General features: G+C 38.4%; 1 protein-coding gene across 1 annotated transcript in view; it reads right to left on the reverse strand.

The window, feature by feature from the left end:
- Window positions 1-1,538: 1,538 nt before the first annotated feature.
- Window positions 1,539-20,671, reverse strand: part of LOC134672554 (ubiquitin conjugation factor E4 B) — a 35,086-nt gene continuing 15,953 nt past the window's right edge. The window contains exons 7-19 of the mRNA XM_063530496.1: window positions 17,254-17,427; window positions 15,610-15,730; window positions 14,394-14,525; window positions 13,612-13,809; window positions 12,858-13,200; window positions 12,471-12,566; window positions 12,076-12,194; window positions 11,741-11,879; window positions 11,229-11,342; window positions 10,682-10,802; window positions 9,996-10,102; window positions 9,306-9,399; window positions 1,539-2,981 (exon numbers count right to left, since the gene is read on the reverse strand). Coding sequence (XP_063386566.1) covers window positions 2,911-2,981; window positions 9,306-9,399; window positions 9,996-10,102; window positions 10,682-10,802; window positions 11,229-11,342; window positions 11,741-11,879; window positions 12,076-12,194; window positions 12,471-12,566; window positions 12,858-13,200; window positions 13,612-13,809; window positions 14,394-14,525; window positions 15,610-15,730; window positions 17,254-17,427 — 1,829 coding nt within the window. The 3' untranslated portion in view covers window positions 1,539-2,910. The remainder of the gene's footprint in view (window positions 2,982-9,305; window positions 9,400-9,995; window positions 10,103-10,681; window positions 10,803-11,228; window positions 11,343-11,740; window positions 11,880-12,075; window positions 12,195-12,470; window positions 12,567-12,857; window positions 13,201-13,611; window positions 13,810-14,393; window positions 14,526-15,609; window positions 15,731-17,253; window positions 17,428-20,671) is intronic.

Genomic DNA, 20,671 nt, shown 5'->3' on the forward strand with positions numbered 1-20,671 from the left:
TACTGAGCTTATGAAGTTAGCACACTTATGTGCATTGACGCCTGTACTAAGATTGTGAAGTTTAGGAATTTACTCAAGTTGAATAAACGACTGCTGAGAGATTCAATAAAGCTGCATAATAATATATATCGTACAACTGGGGAACAAGTCACTTCAGTTTTATTGAATATATTGATTTGTATTTTTCATTAGCCATCCTACTATGTATGAAAACTATAAACTGCTGTTATGTCACATATAAAAGAAAAAGTGACCAAGCTCTCATGTCCCAGGACCGCACAATGATGACGTGTCTGCATTTTGTAGTTGGTCTACGTGAACATTATTCCATTATGAATCAAGTGAATAGCATTAGCATTTATTTATGTTTACATTTTGATTATTGTTCAGTCAGTTTAAATATAAGCTTAATTAATTGTAGATCTGACTATAGTTGTCTTAAATGTTGCATTATGTTCCAGTAGGATGTGTTGTAAGATAATAAACACGTCATTGTAATAAACGGAAACATGGCATGGCATGTTTGAATACAAATACTTCAAGCCTCGTCTCCATATCGCGCGGCAAACCATCGAACATTGGCTTCAATGTGCGATGGTTTGCCGCGCGATATGGAGACGGGGCTTAAGATCAGTGATGTTTATAAATATGAATGTCAATACTGTCCGTAACTTGAGTTTATTAGAACAAGTAATAACTTTAACCCTTAATTTGACGCAGAACAGTGAAGGTTGGGAGTTCAAACCTCGGCACTCAATAGTAGTAATGATTCTGATCACCAAAATGTAAAAAAATGGGTCGAAACTAACATTAAGTATTTAGGATGTTGTTGAATTAAGGGTTGAAAGATGATAACAAACTACCTCATCATGAGCGTGTATGCTTCTTACAATCCTGATTACTGTAAGTGTGCTCGAAGAGACTTCATGCCAAATCATATCAGGCGTCTTCAGTCAACATGTAAGAGATGCCTTTAAGCCTTAACTCTGTCAAAGCATTTGCCTATTGTTGTAATGCACAATGTGACAATAACTAATTTATTTTTAGTATATAAGAAATTTAATAGTGTAGTTTACAAATATAATGTTTTAATATTTACAAGTTTTTTTATTCTAGTTTTTCTGTTACCATGAGATTATTGAGCTGATAGCTAATTAGAGGGTTTTAAATAGATGTCTACTGATTTGACTTGAGATTCAACAGTGATAGAAAATAGCCTATTTGCACAAATACAGTCAGCAGCAGAAGTTGCTAAGGGACAGGTGTTCAAAATGATTTTGACGTGACTGAGCGTGTCAAGGTAATTTTTAACACCTCGTCCACTTAGCAACTTCTGCTGCTGATTGTACCTAAGAGTGTGCTTTGAGTTTTATCAAAGCATCTAACACTGTGCCCTAGGACGAACAATAACATCTAACACTGCATGACAGGCATCTTGACACACGACTCTGTAAAGTTGTAGATGTGTAATGTAATAGGAGCCTTTTATTTACTTTGCACACTTCAATGCAAACCATGAAAAGAAAGAAAACCCAAAATACATTTATTATTATTTTATTGATATATCAACATAAAGAGACCTTTATCATAGAATCTTTACAATAATATAAAGATAAATACAAATCAAATTATAATACAGGTGAGACCATTATATTCAAAAAATGGGTTTCACTTAGGTATGTTTGACCAGAATTAAATGATAAATTTATTTAGTGGCAGTGAGCAGGAATTTTTGCTAGTTTGAAATATTATCAATATTATTGCCTATTATTATGCAGATCAATGCTATATATCTACGCTACGTAATTGTAACATTCTTAAATGAAAACCATTTCGAGGGATGATAATGATAACTAAGGGATAAAGGAACAAAATTACACCATTTGTCATATTTGAGATATAAATTCATGCTAACAAAGACTAAACATAATATCACTATATGCAAATAGTAATAAAATTTTGCACAAAATAAGTCTTGAACATTCCATACAATATTACATAAATACATTTTCATCACACTTGTAAAAGGTGCATGTTCATTCTGGCGCCCAGGGAGTAATGGCATTAAATTACTCCCAAGAGATTAATGTTTTTTTAATGATGTTACCCTGTCATGTGAACCAAGGATGTCGAATATATTTTTGTATAATAAGTTTTACAGTTAAAATACTATTCTGGTTCTATTAATTCATTTGTGGTTGTAATTATTTTATCTATGTGCCGAATGGCTTTGTTTTCTACTTTTCTCGTCAAAAATTTACAAAAAGGCGGACCAATATTTATGATTTCCTCGCAAGTGTGATGAAAAACGTTGTAACTCGGGCGCTATTCAAATTACAAACTCAAGTTGTAAAAACCCTCCAGCCTGCGTCAAGTTACTATTGGACTCTCGTTATATGCTGGACATATTGCTGTTATTGCACTATGAAGGTAAGTCATCAGTTACACTAATGAAGGGTTTTCAATCGAGCTAATTGATGTTAATAGACTTGCATGAGGGTTTCTTTAAAATGTACAAAACGTGACGCCTACCATTCATATTGCTACTCCACGAGGCCTTACATTACTCGAAATATTGGGGTCAGAATAAACGAGCACCTACTAGGATACTCAAGTCAAGATTCCAGAAAATATAAGTAAGTAGGTATCTGAGATATTAGGCCTTTGATATATGTGATGTCAAGATATAAAGCTACACTTGAACGGTTACCTAACAGCGATCAGATGTTTGAACAGCTCGTCAACTAACTAAACGATGGGGGTTTAGCCGGAACAGCATGACACGGGATACACCATACTTAGAATAATCTCACATTCATGCCACGGACAATAGTCCTTCTGGAAATATCCAGTCAATAGTCTTTATATATGCGATAGGGTAGATATATACATCAGACTTTGTTTGTTGGCTTAAGGATCTTGCGACGTCGAACCTTTCTTTTCGCGCTGCCATTGGATGATTCTCTCTTTTAGATCGGCCGCTGAAATATAAGCAACATATGGTCAGTATGAATTCTAATATAAATATGTACATTTAACCCTTTTCCAGGCATAGTGCACATAGCTATCACATAAGCGCCAATAGAATTTCAACCTTAGGGGTACGATTTAAGGTTCATATTCGATTCGACTTTCGGGAAAAGTTACTTATCTTTCAGTTAATCATCAAAGCTGCATAAATTTTAATATATTTAATCGGATTTTTTGGAAAAATCTTGTCGTTTGGTGGGGCCTGGAAAAGGGTTAATCAAAATCTGTTCAGTAGTTTAGCAGGTGTGATCCTCCACAGCCGGACCACCTCGTCCGATTGCGCTCAGTTTTTAATGGCGAAATGTACCTCTAATGTACTTCATGTACCTCGTCGGAAATTGAACGTACCTCTGTAGTTTGGCAGATATATGCGTTTAAAAGGGGTCCGGCTGGGGAGTAAAATCTGCAGCCGGACCACGCCTGGATCCGATCATATCTGTTATTTTGAGATATAATTTAAATATCAGATGAATGTACCAGTTACGTACCTCCGAAGAAATCGTTTTTTTATTTAAAAAACGGTCTCATAAATGAATTTTCATACATTTCATTTTTTGAGTATACGCGTAAGCGCCTGTCAAAAAATAATAGCAACATAGTAGAAAACAAATGTATTCAATTCGGGCAAGTCGTCTAACGCGTCAACTAGATACAAATGTGGGTGGTTATAGGGAGTGTTTTCAACCGACACGAGTTGCGAATTACCTTTTCGCACGTGTATTGTACAACGTTTTACAGTACACAGTTGAAATTCGCAGAGATGTTGCCGCTATAACAACAAATACTAAAAAATAATAAAATAAATATTAACGTGGGGCTCCCATGCAACAAACGTGATTTACTTTGCCTCTTTGTGCGTAATTTATAAATAAATATTAAGTATACGGACATTCTTATAGTAGACCGGCCAGCGAAAGAAAAGTGTTGTAGAAATCGATTTCCGCTCATGTCGTCCGGGATATGGGTGAATATGGTATCAATGCATTCAGTGTAATGCCTTGAACCCAAATATATGAGATGACAAGCGCGAAATTGGTGGGGATAATTGCTGTGACGTCATAAAGTCGGCAGTACAAATATATAACGTACTGTAACATTTTCAATACTTGGTCTAACAAATTATTAGAAAACGTTCAAAAATTTCACAAACCACAGTTGACTTCGAACTGCTATAAATTGAAAATGGCTGAATGGATTAGTCCAAAATAAATACCAAATGACTGTGAATATCCTTTACATAATGTTAAAAAATTATTAACCAGATATATCAAAAAATAAGAAAAGTATATCAAGTTGGAAAAAAAGTGTAGGTCTCACAGTGTTTTATAGAAGCCAAAAAAGTGACATCCTCATTTTATTGCAAATTACTGAAGTTTAGATCATTACAAATGCGAGACTAAAATTCCCGCGTGTCCAATTTGCGTAGTTTTTGTGTAATAATTTTTTGAAAATCGTGTTTTAGGCACCCGGATATAACGAAAAACTTAAAAAAAATTGCAAATCGTTTTATGAACTTTCCGTTGTTTAGTATTATTGGATAAACCGTTTGAAGACGCAAATTTAGAGGCAATTGTGACATCTCTAGGTATATTGGTTACAAAGATATTAATGAATTTATTGTAGTAGTAGTAGTAGTAGTAAACTCTTTATTGTACAAAAAGACATATTAAAAATAACATACAATTAGCAAGAAGTACAAAGGCGAACTTATCCCTTTGAGGGATCTCTTCCAGTTAACCTTTGAGTAGATGAGAGGAGAGAGTGAAAAGAGGGTGACAAATGCAGCAAAATGTACAACAAGGTACCAGAAAGATAAAGGATATAAATACATACAAAATTTATAGGATAAACATACATATATTACACAAAAAGGAAAGGGGAAAATACACTAAAAATTGGAAAGAATTAGAACGATATAAAGCAACTATACAATAGAAATATAGACAAATTAATCAGTCAAATCAGATAACCATAGCTTCTTTAACCTCTCCTTGAACGACGCAACCGATTGTGCCTTTATTGTTTTTGGTTTTTATTTTTTTTCTTCCATGTTCCGCCGTAGTAGGAGCCCATATTTGTATGACAGCTTCATTTATACGTCTTCTATCTACACTATTTTTTACAAGACCTAATTCCGTGGAAGATTGAATTTAAAGCCAATTAAAATTTTCGGTCAGGGCTGCCACTACCAATATCCGGGTTCAGCCGGATATAATATTAACGCTGTATACACAGTATAGCACTTTTATGGGTGATAAAAACAAACTTTAATATGTTAATAAAAACCTACACATATGAAATAATAAGTTTTTTTAAGATTTAGTAATTTATTAGCTATAGATAACTTACAAATTCTTCCTCTTTATAATTAGGGTAGATAATATTTACATTTTGGTCGTTAGCTGTATGACAGTCAACTACAAAGAGACGTATACACTTTTGGACCTCATTACCATGCAGTAAGGTGAAACACTGCTGTATATATCTGTTTTTAGTCGGGTCATCATTTTCTACTTCGAGGCTCTCTGCCCCATCTTGCACCTCGTAATAACTGTCGTCTGGACAGAACTCGGATGTTGGTGTTGGGGTTTCCTCCTGAGATTCCTGTGCCTGTGGTGATTGCGGTGCTTTCAATAAAGCTACTGCGGCAGATAGTAGGGGACGTTTTTTAATATATTTTATTCTTTGTGACATCTGTTGTTCGGAAATTACTGGATCTGATGAGACTAGTGCTCTGTGAAACAAATCAGACATTGTTTTTATCCTATCCGATTTCCGAGTATGGTGTTCTCGATCGTGACGCCAATATTTGTTCCGTGACTCTGCTGCTTGCTCGGAAAGCATACCAACTGGAACAGACGAGTTTCGAATGATTGCAGCGCCATGGGCCAAAATTTTATGTATGGTGACTGTCATAGGACACCATTTGTAAGTATTGACATATTTTTGGACTAGTTCTTTACAAAAATTGCCAAACTTCTCTGCGTCTATTGGAAGACCACTCGACAATACAACTAGAACTGTGTGGGGATCGTCCAGAAGCCACTTCTCTAAGCCAAGGATGTTTGCAAATGCTTCACGATGTTTGTCAGACAAAACTGTTCTCGCGGTATTGCCGTCATTAGTAGTGCCACTATTGAAACGTACTGCCCTAAATTTAAATTCCAATTATTAAATGTTTAAAAATTAAATTAAATAAAGTTAGGGTCAAGTACGAGTTGGAGTTGCACATTGAGGACCCGTGTCATCGTACACTGTATGACATGGTAAAATTTTTTTAGACCCTTCGTGTGCGAACCCGACTCTCACTTGCCTGATAGGTACTTACTAAATCAGTTCTCGAAGCAGTGGGATCACATTTTCTTCCATATGAAGTCGAAACCAGATATCCCAAAGAAAATGGCGTATAAATAAAAATACCGAAGTGCCAACCCTAGCGGCCGGATAACCCGGATATAGTGTTTCGATGATTACTTGAATGTTTCACGGAATTAGGTCTTGTAAAAAATAGGGTGGATAGAAGACATATAAATGAAGCTGTCATACAAATATGGGCTCCTACTACGGCGGAATATGGAAGAAAAAAAATGAAAACCAAAAACATTAAATTCATTAATATCTTTATAACCAATATACCTAGAGAAGTCACAATTGCCACTAAATTTGCGGCATGAATGGTTTATCCAATAGCACTAAACAACGGAAAGTTTACAAAATAATTTGCAAATTATTAACGTTTTTCGTAAAATCCGGGGGCCTAAAACACGATCTTCAAAAATTTATTACACAAAAACTATGCAAATGACTAAAATGAAATGAAAAAGACTATGCTAATGAAAAAGACTACTGACTAAACTCGTGTCAGTTTAAAACACTCCCTATAACCACCCACATTTGTATCTAGTTGACACGTTAGACGACTTGCCCGAATTGAATACATTTGTTTTCTACTATGTTGCTATTATTTTTTGACAGGCGCTTACGCGTATACTCAAAAAATGAAATGTATGAAAATTCATTTATGAGACCATTTTTTAAATAAAAAAACGATTTCTTCGGAGGTACGTAACAGGTACATTCATCTGATATTTAAATTATATCTCAAAATAACAGATATGATCGGATCCAGGCGTGGTCCGGCTGCAGATTTTACTCCCCAGCCGGACCCCTTTTAAACGCATATATCTGCCAAACTACAGAGGTACGTTCAATTTCCGACGAGGTACATGAAGTACATTAGAGGTACATTTCGCCATTAACCCTTTGACCGCCGTTGTCCGGTATAGAAGACAACGATAGAACGATATGCTGGCGCCGTCGTCTTGTATACAAGACACAAATTCAACCACTGAGTTAATGGGAAAATAATAACAATTGCAATTTCATTTACACTCGTGTCCATATTTAAGGTCTTTGTTTTTTCATTTATTTGCTTTTTAAGCCGCTATATAAATCCCTTCTTTTATAATAAGGCATTTAAAAAAATTGCTCCAATTTTCAACATTTTTCATGTTCCTCGTCGCCGTTGTCTTGTATAAAAGACAGCTAGGGATGGGAATGTTAACTCGATATGGGAATTTTTAAAGTAAATATAAAGTCAGAAATATGTTTTTATCTAAATATTTGAACACTTGTTAATCGCCAATTTTTTTCAACGAGTAGTAGGTATAACTACTTACGAGTACTAGAATACGTAGAACGAGAGTCAGATAGGCATAACTATATTTAAAGTTCAGGCAGCTTCTTTAGTTCTATAAACTAGAGTCAGACAAGTAAATTTGCCCTTGTAGATTGTGGACTATTTAATTGCAGAAGAGATAAATAAAAATAATAATTGATGTTCTTTTATAGCTTAGTGGGAAGGGATACACCGCAGCGACCGCTTCGCACAAGAGTGGTACAGGGACATACCTGTTTATCAGACTTTAGTTTTTGTTATAACATTGAAGTTAATATGTAGAAGCACTGGTGGCCTAGCGGTGAGAGCGCGCGACTTGCAATCTGGAGGTCGCGGGTTCAAACCCCGGCTCGTACCAATGAGTTTTTCGGAACTTACGTACGAAATATCATTTAATATTTACCAGTCGCTTTTCGGTGAAGGAAAACATCGTGAGGAAACCGGACTAATCCCAATAAGGCCTAGTTTACCCTCTGGGTTGGAAGGTCAGATGGCAGTCGCTTTCGTAAAAGCTAGTGCCTACGTCAAATCATGGGATTAGTTGTCAAGCGGACCCCAGGCTCTCATGAGCCGTGGCGAAATGCCGGGATAACGCGAGGAAGAAGAAGAAGATTGAAGTTAATATGTAATTTTTTTATAACAAGTCGTTGAACGTTTTTTTGATAAGAGTTTACCTATATTAATGTAAACCAAACTGAAATTTAATTATAGATTCTAATTCCGGAATAATATCTTCACTCATTAAAAATTCAACCCACGTGTAATTTTCACTAAAACAGTTCCGGTATATTGACTTTATCGACACATGATGCGCAGCTTTAACGTTACGCCAATAAAGTTTACGTACCGACAAGCGCTTACGCCGTTGACCTAGAGACTATTATTACTTGATCCGCGCGGAAACAGTCCTTGTCGATCTGCACTGCGGGCAGTCCATGCGCGCCGTTGTCTTGTATAAAAGACTTCTCGTACAGCCTAGTGCGGCGATATCACGTCTTGAATCGACATTGTTTAGTGGTTGTTTTTTATGTTAAATCCCTATATTTTAAACATTTTCGGGTGTAAAACATATGTTTAATTTTGGCAATTTGGAATTAAATTAAAACAGGATAAGAACAAAGCTAAATTAAAAAGATTTTTACCATAAATTGTAAATATCGATATCACTATTTGCAATCCCTAAACTTTTTATTAGTTGTTTACTTAAAATTTGCTCTGGCGTGTGAGTGAGCGTCTTTGCGGACTAGGTCCGGCGGCCAAAAGGTTAAAAACTGAGCGCAATCGGACGAGGTGGTCCGGCTGTGGAGGATCACACGTTTAGCAGTGAGATGGCAACAGAGTTAGTTACCTACACAAATATAGCATTCCAATGAGACAAATATCCAGACAAACAAGAATCCATCGAATTGGAAACTAATTAGAAGGTTCTGATAATACGGTAAGGTCTAAACCCCTTATTCATAAACGTTTACTAAAGTTGACAAGCCGATAATAATCGTTTGTCCCTTTCCGACGTATTAGTATGATGGAAAGGGAGAAACGATTATTATCGGCTTGTCAACTTTAGTAAACAAGTATGAAGGAAACGAGTTGGTACCTGGACGCAGCTGGTCCTCGGTGAGCGGCTGCCGGTTGAAGGGGTCGGTGGAGCTGTTGAGCAGGTGCCGCAGGATCACCGACCGGTCCATCACCTGTTCACAAAACAAAATACCATTAGAAAAATCCTATTTAGTTATCTTTCCCATTCAACGAAAAAGTACGACGTTAAAATTTTTAATTTCATCAGCTTATCAGCGAGTTTTCGTTTCGGGTGAGTGCTTTTTAGGGTTCCGTACCCAAAGGGTAAAAACGTGACCCTATTATTACGACTCCGCTGTCCATCTGTCTGTCTGTCACCAGGCTGTATCTCATGAACCGTGATATCTAGGCAGTTGAAATTTTCACAAATGATGTATTTCTGTTGCCGCTATAACAACAAATACTAAAAACAAAATAAAATAAATATTTAAGTGGGGCTCCCATAAGTACAACAAACGTGACTTTTTTTCCGTTTTTTGCGTATTGGTACTGAACCCTTCGTGTGCGGGTCCGACTCGCACTTAGCCGGTTTTATTCTTAAAAAATATACTCGCAGCTAGTATTTGAGAGTAATATATCCGTTTTCTTCACGCGAGATTTGGAAGATTAATTTTGCCAGAAAATAGTCAATCATCATCGGAATTTTTAAAGGTGTATATTTGTATTTTATTCAATGGTAACATTTAGTAAAATGGGACAATTAACATACCTTCCCAGAAGGCAAAAGCACGGGGTCAGTCATGAGGGTATCCATGAGTGGATCTCTGAACTCTTCTGGGGCGTCTGCGAACTCGTCACTCTTTTGCTGATTCGACACTGAAATTATACATAATTATGTCCATTATAATACATGTATATCTAGGATATATAACCTGGGCCATCCTCAATTGATATCAATTGGGACCCCAAATCCGATTTATACCTAGTAGTAACAGTTGACGATTAAAAACTGGATAAATTAATGAATATTAAGCGAGAATCTAATATAACACGGAGGGTAACATGAACACAGAAGCATTAGCGGTACCAAAGAGAATAGATAGTATAGAAGGCTACTGCCAAAGTAAATTTTGTAGTCACGGTACATTTACTGCCATCTATCGATACACGATTAAAACTTAAAATAAAATTGAAAATGTATAAATTAATCAAAATATGTTTACGGATAAATGATTTTTAATTTTTATTGTTCCATACTGACCCATGTTCTTTCACTGATATGTGTTAAAATTGTTAAATATCAAACGCTGTCGTCAACGCCATCTAGCCGAGAATAGGCCAAAGGTGTGTGCGCCATCTATTCGAGAATGACTTTTTCTTGATTTCCGAGGCACGTTTTTTTCTTAGACTTTATTTATCTTATAGGGAGTTATATATATCTCTGGCGGTACTGACCTACGATCTGGTAGGCGTTGTCAGCTAGTGCGAGGAAGCGCTCGATCTCGGAGCGCGTCTTGATGTTGTACTTGCCGAGCCGCACGGCAGCCTCCTCGAACAGCTCCTTACGGAATGATCGCTGGGGAAAAATAATAACATCACATATATAATTTTTTTTTAATATATCAATCGTCTATATGTAACTTGTTCCGATATCAATCAGAAACAACTTTCGATGATTCTAATCTATCTTTGAATTTATAATAAGGAGGTATCTCAATGTTGTTGGCTGGTATGTTGACTTTGCGACATGTGCAACGAGTGGCTAAATTGCATGGACACATTTGGAATGAATCAATTCAGAATAGGCATGTATGTATCATGTACAGTCAATGAATTTAATTTCCGTACCATTTCGTACCTTGTCTCGGTGGAAATCAATATGAAAGTCGCTAGAGACCTCATACTATTGCCACTGTGACAAAACTTAAATGTTACTGAAATTAAATAGCTTGACCGTACGAGTTTTTTGCTAATAAATATTTGTATGTATATATGTGGTTACCTCGTCAGCGGCCAGCGCAGCGAGGAAGGGCGGCGAGTCGAGGTGCAAGTAGATGTCCACGAGCTGCGAGAGTAGCCGTCGCGGCTCCCAGCCGTACTTCTCTGGCCGTCGGACCTGTGCATTACATATTGATAAGTGTCATGTAATGGAGATACACTTGAAATCATTTATTGCTATTAAACGTTTGCTTGTATCCTTTTACGAGTATCCTGTCAGAGCGTCCTCATGGCAAGCAACAATAGTACCTTTAGTTTGAAAACGACACATAGTAAGCCTGTTTTTTTAGAGTTATAAGTCAAGACGTTCATCCATCCGGACAGGTGGGCTAATATAGCCAACAAGTGGATGCCGCAAAAGAAGCGCAGACGTGGCAGGCCCAGACGGAGATAACGGGACGACATAAATGCCTTCATCAGTAACTGGCCGGAAAACGCACTACAACGGGAGTTATGGAAATCAAGGGGAGAGGCCTTTGCCCAACAGGTCAATAAAATCAAGAAGTTATAATGTACCTTGAGGTTCTTGCACTTGGGGCCGCAGAGCTGCTGCAGGTTGAAGTTGAGCATGGAGGCGAGCCGCTCGGCCAGCTCGGCGCGCAGGAACGGCTCCTTGATCTCCACCGTTAGATATTCTAACATGTCCACAGTTTCTCTGCAAATAAAAAGATATTTAAAAGGTGCTTTACCAGTTGGCATCGCAATGAAAACAAGTAGAAAAGTATATCCCTAGTCCCTATTCGTTCTCGATGGAAATAGCCGGGAATCGGAAGTAACTTTCGCTAAAATTGATAAACGAGACTAGTTTTCCGTTATCTGCATGACCCGCTTAATATAGAGTGGGAACAAACCTAGCGAGCGTGAGGTAGGAGCGGCACTGGCGCTCGTCCTGCGCCAGCGCACGAGCGCGCGCCTCCGCGGCCGCGCCGGTCGCCGTGCTCTCCTGCGCCTCGTGGATGCGTTTCAGGTACTGTGGGGTGGAAAATATCATTCATTAAAAAAAATAATCGATTTTGCTAGAATTATCTTGACAATTTATCATAAATTACATTTTACCGGAAATGAACCTCTCGAGAGACTGAAATGACGATTGAGCCCAAATTAATACTCTAAGGAATTGTGTAAATCAGAACCACTATTTATTTCGTACATTACAAAGGGATTCCTATCAAAAAGGTAGGCAATACCTAATAACAAAGGATACTATAAGAGCTTTTGATGATTAATGGTATTTTGTAGTAGTTACCGTGAGACACTCGTCGAGAAGGAAAGTGGTGTCGTTCATCAGCATGTTGATGAACTTGACGAACTGCCGCCCTGACCGGGACTCCTTCACTATGGCCTGAAATAAACAATCACATTTAGATTTTTTTCAAAACCAACATTACAAAAATATTAATAATACTCTCCAGTCGATATAGATTCACCATACCATACCTTTTGACAACAGAACGAATTAACTATTATTTTCAGCGCCATTTTTTTGACTAAGCATTCTATTTTCTATTATACGTTTCCAGTATCAGATATGTATCAGTATGAACATATGTTGTCTTTAATAAACTCATTTGAATTTAATTTGATTGAATGAACATAGTTATATAGACATTGTATTCATAACAAGTTGACTTACTTGTTTATGGATCGGCCGCTCCCACATTCCCTTCAATATAATGCTAATATGGAATCTGATAGTAAATTTATCATAAAACTCCGTGCTCTGTCCCGTCGTCTCAATATCCGTGTAGAATTTCATTAGGGCGCTGGGCAGGGCCGTTTGCGACATCGGGTGGTCCATAAACTTTTCGTACACGTTCTTTAGCTTCAATGGCACGGACAGGTTGATCACGAAGAGTACTTCGACGATCTTGGCGACTAAATATGGGTTCTTGATGAGATGGGAATTACAGATGGCGCTTAACAGCCAGGTAATGATGGGGTCCTCGATGTAGTCTGCTACTACTTGGGGTACATATCTGAAAGGCGAGTTTTTACCGTTAGGTTAGCTTTACAATTTGGTGCCGTGACCAGGATATATCGATTAATATTCATTAATTTTATGAATAGAATTCGCTGCCTGTGAAACGGGTGAAAGGTGAATTAATACGGTAAGATGTTAATAATTTGGTGCCGTGATAAGGAATTATTCCAAAGATTGGATATATTTTTTTTATTTCATGAACAGATTTCTATATCGGTACGGTGGCAAATTAGTGCGGTCAGTTCTTTACAGTTTAGTGCCGTCACTCGCCGCCGTCGGACGGTACAACTAATAGGAAAGTAAGTACACATTTAAAAGCAAATCAAAGAGCTAACTTTTACGGAGTTTATAAACATTTGATTGCTTTTGACGATAGTTATCGCAAAAAAAAGTGCGTGGGACTCACTGCACGGCGAAGAGCATGAACTCGGCGACGTCCTCGACGTACCACTCGGGCAGCGCGCGGAAGGCCTGCGCGGCGCCGGCGCCGGCGCGCGCCGCGTCCAGCCGCGCCGCCAGCAGCGCGCACACGCTCGCGTAGAACTGCACGCTGCGCCGCATCAGCTCGCCGTCCAGTAATGCCGTCTCCGCGCATTGCTTCGATCTGTTCGATAGACAAATTGATTCAATTTTTTACACACTATACTAAATTAAGTCTGTCTTAGCTTCACCGGGTTCGACGGAACGAAATGTGGAAGTGAAGAAATTAGCAAATGGTTGCAGAGTTAGCTTGGTCCGACTATGAGCTCAATCATTTAGAAAAAAAATAGTGTCGAAATATTTTAAATAATGCCCTGGATACTGTCATCTATGATAATTATTCATCATTCAGTCAGACATATCCCCTGCTGGATATAAACATGCCCTAAAAATTTCTAAAAACGAATCGTGTGCTCGCTACACAACACCTATGAGACGAAGCCTTCTACTTCGCAATTGCCGCTCGAAAACCTTTCATCACAATCAGTTCAACGCACTGTCTACTGAAATTAATCAATAAACAATAACCGATGGGGCCAGCCAGCGCACACGTGGCAGCGCACCGTCAACGCCGAGCTGCTGGCAGCAGCAGCCGAACTGAGTTAGATGGACTCGGAGCGCAAAGCACAGGGCAGGAGCGGATGGCAAAGTCTCACGAAGGCCCTCGGTACCAATGGGGTACCATAGGACGACAACAACAAACCGCACCTGTGTAGCCTCTTGATCTGCCGCCTCCACCGCCGCAGCAGCTCGCGGTTGCGGAGCGCGGAGAAGCTGTTCCGCCACTGCGGCTCGGCGGCCATCAGCTCCTCGATCACCTTCTGTAGATCGCGGAATGCTCTGTGGAAAATAAAATACAACATAAAAACTGGATTTCAATAGTTTTCATGTCGTTTTTGGATATGCAAAAGAACATTACGTAACCTGAACATAGTTGGGGCATTCCACGAGACTGTCGCTTACATAACGCAATTCTTCTAATACTTCTGGAAATGCTGAGTAAGCGATATTGGGTCAGGTAATATTTCATGACTTGGCTAACAAATTGGCAGTATATTCTCGAGATTCACGTATTTTATTGAGGTAGCTGCCATACAAGGCAAAAGCGTTATGTAAGCGACAGTCTCGTGGAATGCCCCAGTTATGTAAAATTCTCTACAAGTCACGAAATATTGCAAAAGGTAATTAAACAAACGCATAATAGCAGTCTAATCGCAGCTAAAAGTGATGTGCGTCGGGAATATTGTTTAAGGATCAGGAAATTGGTATTAGCATAGAAACCATGCCTCGGAAAACTAATGATAAATAGGCATTCTTCGAAGTGAGCAACTGAGAGTTGGTTGAATAATAAAATTAACAGGAGATTCAAAGGCTAAAGAGTTTCATTATATGAGGTTTTGCTGTATAACGTGCCGCTATATGCAGATGATAGCGTAAATCTGTCCAATGGAAACAGTATAGGTAAGTACGCTCTTTGCACGGCGGCGCGCCGCTATTCCATACTGTAACTTGAGGGTTAAGTGAAATGGCCATGCACGGTTGCATTTGTCGCAGTCGTTATTGTTGCGCATACTGAAATGGAAGTGACCGCAAGTGTGTAGGGTCTGAGCTGAGGGCCTACCGCGAATACCGAATTTCGCAAATTGGATATCGTCTTGGGTCGTCCCATTCGTTTTCCGTCAAGTTATTAAATTAGTCTTATTCTGCTTTCGTCACGCATTCTACATTGAAAGCCCCGACGATTGTAGAATGGGTGACGAAAACAGAATAGGACTAATTTAAGAACTTGACGAAAAACGAATGGGACGACCCAAGACGATACCGTAAATTGCGGGCTTAACTTTCTCTTTCACTCTCCCTCCTCCTCCTTAAGTCGTGTCCGCGGTAGGCCCTCAGAAGTGATATGTGATGATGGGTGAGTTACCGGATGCGGCGCTGGTGCGTGTGCAGCGCGGGGATGAGCGCCACGTGGTGCATGTGCAGCGTCAGGAACCAGCACACCGTCTGGAACTTGGCTTCCGGCCACTTGTGCGCCGGGTCTTTGTCTGCAAGCCATTCAACTTATGTTACTAATCTGGAATTCATACACACTTTAAATTCATCTGAATTGAATCAACGGCAAGATATGTCTTACAAATATATAACATCCACACATGAAAATCCGCATCCCCTAGTTCAGTGGTTCTTAACCTAGGGGTAATTACCCCCGTGGGGGTAAAACTGGTATTTTACGGGGGTAATAAGCTAGCCTAATATAACAATACAACAAACGTACACGTTTTATTTTTTATTACCATTGGGAGGAGGGGTAAAATCAGGTTCCCTAGTTAGTCATAGGGGTGACCGGACTGAAAAGGTTAAGAACCACTGCCCTAGTTGATCTTAGTCTCGCTATGCTCGGTCAATAGAAGTTATAAAAACACATTTTATTGCAAATGCCGCATACCTACTGTGTTGTGTGCTTCAATAGAAATAATAAATAAAGTACAGCCAATCAATAAGGCTGAAAGGAATTTATGACACAATCAAAAGGCAATTCAACCTACTTAGTTCATCGAGCCAGTTAAGAAACTTTTTGTACCCCTCGCTCAGTGAAGAACAGTCGCATTTTGTCTCTACAGCTAGGTTAGTTAGATGAAGTTAAGGTAAGTTAGATGAAGCTAGTGCTGGCTTTTTATTGCCGGGGCTCTATTCCCACTAGTGCGTTTATACGAGGCCAATAACGAGCCAGCGCCGCCTTTGTCTAAACCTAAGTTTAAGTCAGCCCGTGAGTCATCTGAAGGCGTACAAAGAGTAGCGTTCCAGTTTACTTCGGACTGAGAATAAGTAGCTCTACAGTTCAATCAAAAGGCAAACAATCTTACTTAGTTCATCGAGCCAGTCCTGAGCCTCTTGCGCCGTGAAGTACAGTCGCGTCTCGTCGCGCACGTTAGCCCACGAGTCGGGCTGGAACGCGTACAAGGGGTACACTCGCTCCAGCTTAATACGGACTGAGAATAAGCAGCTATATATAGTTCAATCAAGAGGCAAACCATCTTACTTAGTTCATCGAGCCAGTCCTGAGCCTCTTGCGCCGTGAAGTACAGTCGCGTCTCGTCGCGCACGTTAGCCCACGAGTCGGGCTGGAACGCGTACAAGGGGTACACTCGCTCCAGCTTAATACGGACTGAGAATAAGCAGCTATATATAGTTCAATCAAGAGGCAAACCATCTTACTTAGTTCATCGAGCCAGTCCTGAGCCTCTTGCGCCGTGAAGTACAGTCGCGTCTCGTCGCGCACGTTAGCCCACGAGTCGGGCTGGAACGCGTACAAGGGGTACACTCGCTCCAGCTTAATACGGACTGAGAATAAGCAGCTATATATAGTTCAATCAAGAGGCAAACCATCTTACTTAGTTCATCGAGCCAGTCCTGAGCCTCTTGCGCCGTGAAGTACAGTCGCGTCTCGTCGCGCACGTTAGCCCACGAGTCGGGCTGGAACGCGTACAAGGGGTACACTCGCTCCAGCTTAATACGGACTGAGAATAAGCAGCTATATATAGTTCAATCAAGAGGCAAACCATCTTACTTAGTTCATCGAGCCAGTCCTGAGCCTCTTGCGCCGTGAAGTACAGTCGCGTCTCGTCGCGCACGTTAGCCCACGAGTCGGGCTGGAACGCGTACAAGGGGTACACTCGCTCCAGCTTAATACGGACTGAGAGCAGCTGCAGTACTGAGCACACGTTCAGCATGAAACCATCACCTGAAAAGGAGATATTTGATAAGATAGTTCAAACAGCTACGCTCGTAGTAATAACCACTCAGAATTATTCTTGAAAACTATTATTTGAAGAGGTCACAGGTATTTGACTACTAGTCAAATCAGTTTCTTTTTTAGAACTGTCAAAACGATTTTGCTACTATGGAATTTATTGAAACACTAGCATGGGACACCACAATCAAATTACCTACTCTTTATAGTTTTATACGGGTTTTAAAATAGAAATTGTGCCTAAAAAATAACTGATGTCTAAGTTTCTCTATTAATCTTCCGGTGCTTTATTTCATGCATGGTGTAAATAATTTATTTTAAATACAGTCAAATACTCTATTCATTGTAGCAACTATAGTTTTATACTAAGCCAGAACTGTATACTTGAAATAACAACAATTTTGTAAGATATTATGTTAATATTATCGGCTGACTGGAAGATTATTTTTAAACATACACCATTCAATGTATAATGTTATAGCTAAATAAAAGACAACGGAATTGTAAGTGTTTTTCCCAACAAGCTATATGCTGACGTTTAAATGATTATAGTACATTACTACAGAGGCCGGGACGAAAGGGGTTGCCGGCCGAAGACATATAGACGGCCGAGCGAAGCGAGGCCGGATAGGTCTGAGCACGGGCAACCCCATTTCCCGCCGAGGTATGTATAGTGCTTTTCTCAAACATGCAATGAAATAAATAAAATAAAAAATGCACGAAACCCAAGTTTTATTTATAGAAAAAACTAAAAGTAAACACACCCAAAATATAACTAACACGTACCTATATCTATATCACGCGTATGTTTTACACGAGTCGTGTATTTTTGCTACCCGTGTATTTTCATGTTTCTTTGATTTTTTCGCCTTGTATCCGTCTGATTGTCGTTTTCGTCACATAAGCTTACATAGTCTTTCATGTTGATATCATGTTGCACATACATCGTTGCTTTATGCATGGAGTATCTAAATACGATTTTGATTTTGTAGTTACTTTCATTTCTTTAAAATATGCCAGTAAACTGTTTCTAATAAACTGTAAGCCATTTTTCTTAGTTTCTCAAATAATAAAATTGCCATAAGCAACCATATACATCAAGGCCCCTACGTTTATTGTTCTATTTGACGGCGCAGCAACTAGTATCATTTCTCTCTCCTCGCTCTTTTAAAATGCCATTTGTCAAAAAAGGACAACCATACTGCTGACAAGGTGAACTTCAAATCAAGTGTTGCCTTTTTTGATGCATCCAGGCTGTGAATGTGTGCGTAAAAGCGTGTATGTGTGTTCTTTTAGGGATGTGAAAAGTCGATTTTAATCATGTTATATATCGATAAACGCTACACAGCGGAACGAAATAGCTATTAATTGAAGCTTCAATATCTTCGTTAAACATATACATAATTGAAATGCTAATGAATAGTAAATATATTAGAATATAATAAAATATTTCAATTATTGCCGAACACATATCTTAGTAGGTATTTATGTATTTTAATTAAATATCTGAACTTTCCCTTGGTTCCCTGCTGGGGCATGACGATAAAATTGTGATCTGATAACCACAATAAAGAATAAAAGCGTTTTTGTTCATTTTAGATATCGTCAAACCTTTGAAGTAAAATTAAAATTGTAAGAAATGTCGATAGTTTATCGATATGACTTTATCGACATGGCTACAGCAAGGTGGTGTTAAATTGTTAATCGTACACTAAACAAAAGTGGCAACAGTGACAGCTCGCTGAGACACCGTCTATATATATATTATGTCTATGATATACATACTTCGTCTTTGACTTGGCGGCAGAGGCAGCAAGTTATTTAAAATCAATTCAGCTCCCAAGTAGCATGGAAGTGTCGGCAACATCAATATACCAGCCAATTTAGAACTTAGAGTTATTTAAGAGACTTATAAGAGTGTCAGAAAAGATTTAAGCTGTATAAAAGGTATTTTACCGACATTATACAGCTCAAGCTGTATAAAATCATTATAAAGGATTCTGCGGAATCATGGGGTGCTTTATCAGAATATAGAAAATCTACTATAAAACTAAAAGTGTTGTGAAACACTACAAGCTAATTCTATCGTAAAAGCTGTATACAGGCTGTATTGTAGTAACACTTGGCACTTTTAGCTGTATAAAAGTATCTGTCAACTCCGTTTTAAAACTTTAAGTGTTGTGAAACACTACAAGCTAATTTTATGGTAAGAGCTGTATACAGGCTGTATTGTAGTATCACTTGGCACTTGTAGCTGTACAAATGTATCTGTCAACACCGTTTTAAAGCTATTTCTTATGGCGTAATTTTATTCTCCTATAAGAATAGTAGTTGTATAACTTCTGTCTGTAAGGGTATTATAAAACTAAACGAATAAATGGCAGCTATAGTACAGTTTTTTTCTGTATTACTGACAGAGTCGCTTATTTTGGCGTAATTTTACACTCGTATAAGTATATATTTCGACCACGAAAATAAAAAATTGTAATGAACAAGATTAATAATTTAGAAAATTATGCAATGGAACGAAGAATAGACCAAATACATTTGGACCTAAGGGTTTTTTTTTATTTGTTATACGGATCTCTAAAGAGACTTATAACTTATGTACGGAGAACCGAAATACAGCCAAATGAATACAAATCTTCTATTATAAAGCTGTTTTAATTACAAAAGCTGTAAATGACACTCCATTTATTACACAGCACAGCTACTAAGATTATAATGCTCTCCAACTATCCTGTAAGCTGTTTAAAAATTGTCGCCATTTTACAATGAAACAAAAAAGTATTTGTAAATAGAGTCTGGCTAGCCAAAAATTGTTGACAGATATTTCGTTGTTGTATCACCAATTGTCTATGATTTAAAAAAAAGCTAAAAGTGAGTTGTCAATTTATGTCATTCATTCAAATTGTTTGCGCCATATGTTTGCGGTTTATAAGGGGTTTATTGTAAATAATATTAATAATTTCTATACTGAGTGATGTTCGCAAACTATTATTTAAGCTCGTAAATAATTACGACAATGTGCGAAGTCGACGTGTAGCGTTGTATAACGAAAAACTGCAATGTTTACAACTCCTAACCAAATGTAAACAAATTAGGAGGTTGGTGCTCTATAAATATTTTGATACTTTAAGTACTAGTTCTAACATTTGCCTATTACTTTGATTAAGTACGTGAATTTATTAATGCCTGAATCTCATAAATAGGACAAGTGTTTAAAAAAACGGAT

This window comes from Cydia fagiglandana, chromosome 17, assembly GCF_963556715.1.
Source record: "Cydia fagiglandana chromosome 17, ilCydFagi1.1, whole genome shotgun sequence".
Lineage (NCBI taxonomy): Eukaryota > Metazoa > Arthropoda > Insecta > Lepidoptera > Tortricidae > Cydia > Cydia fagiglandana.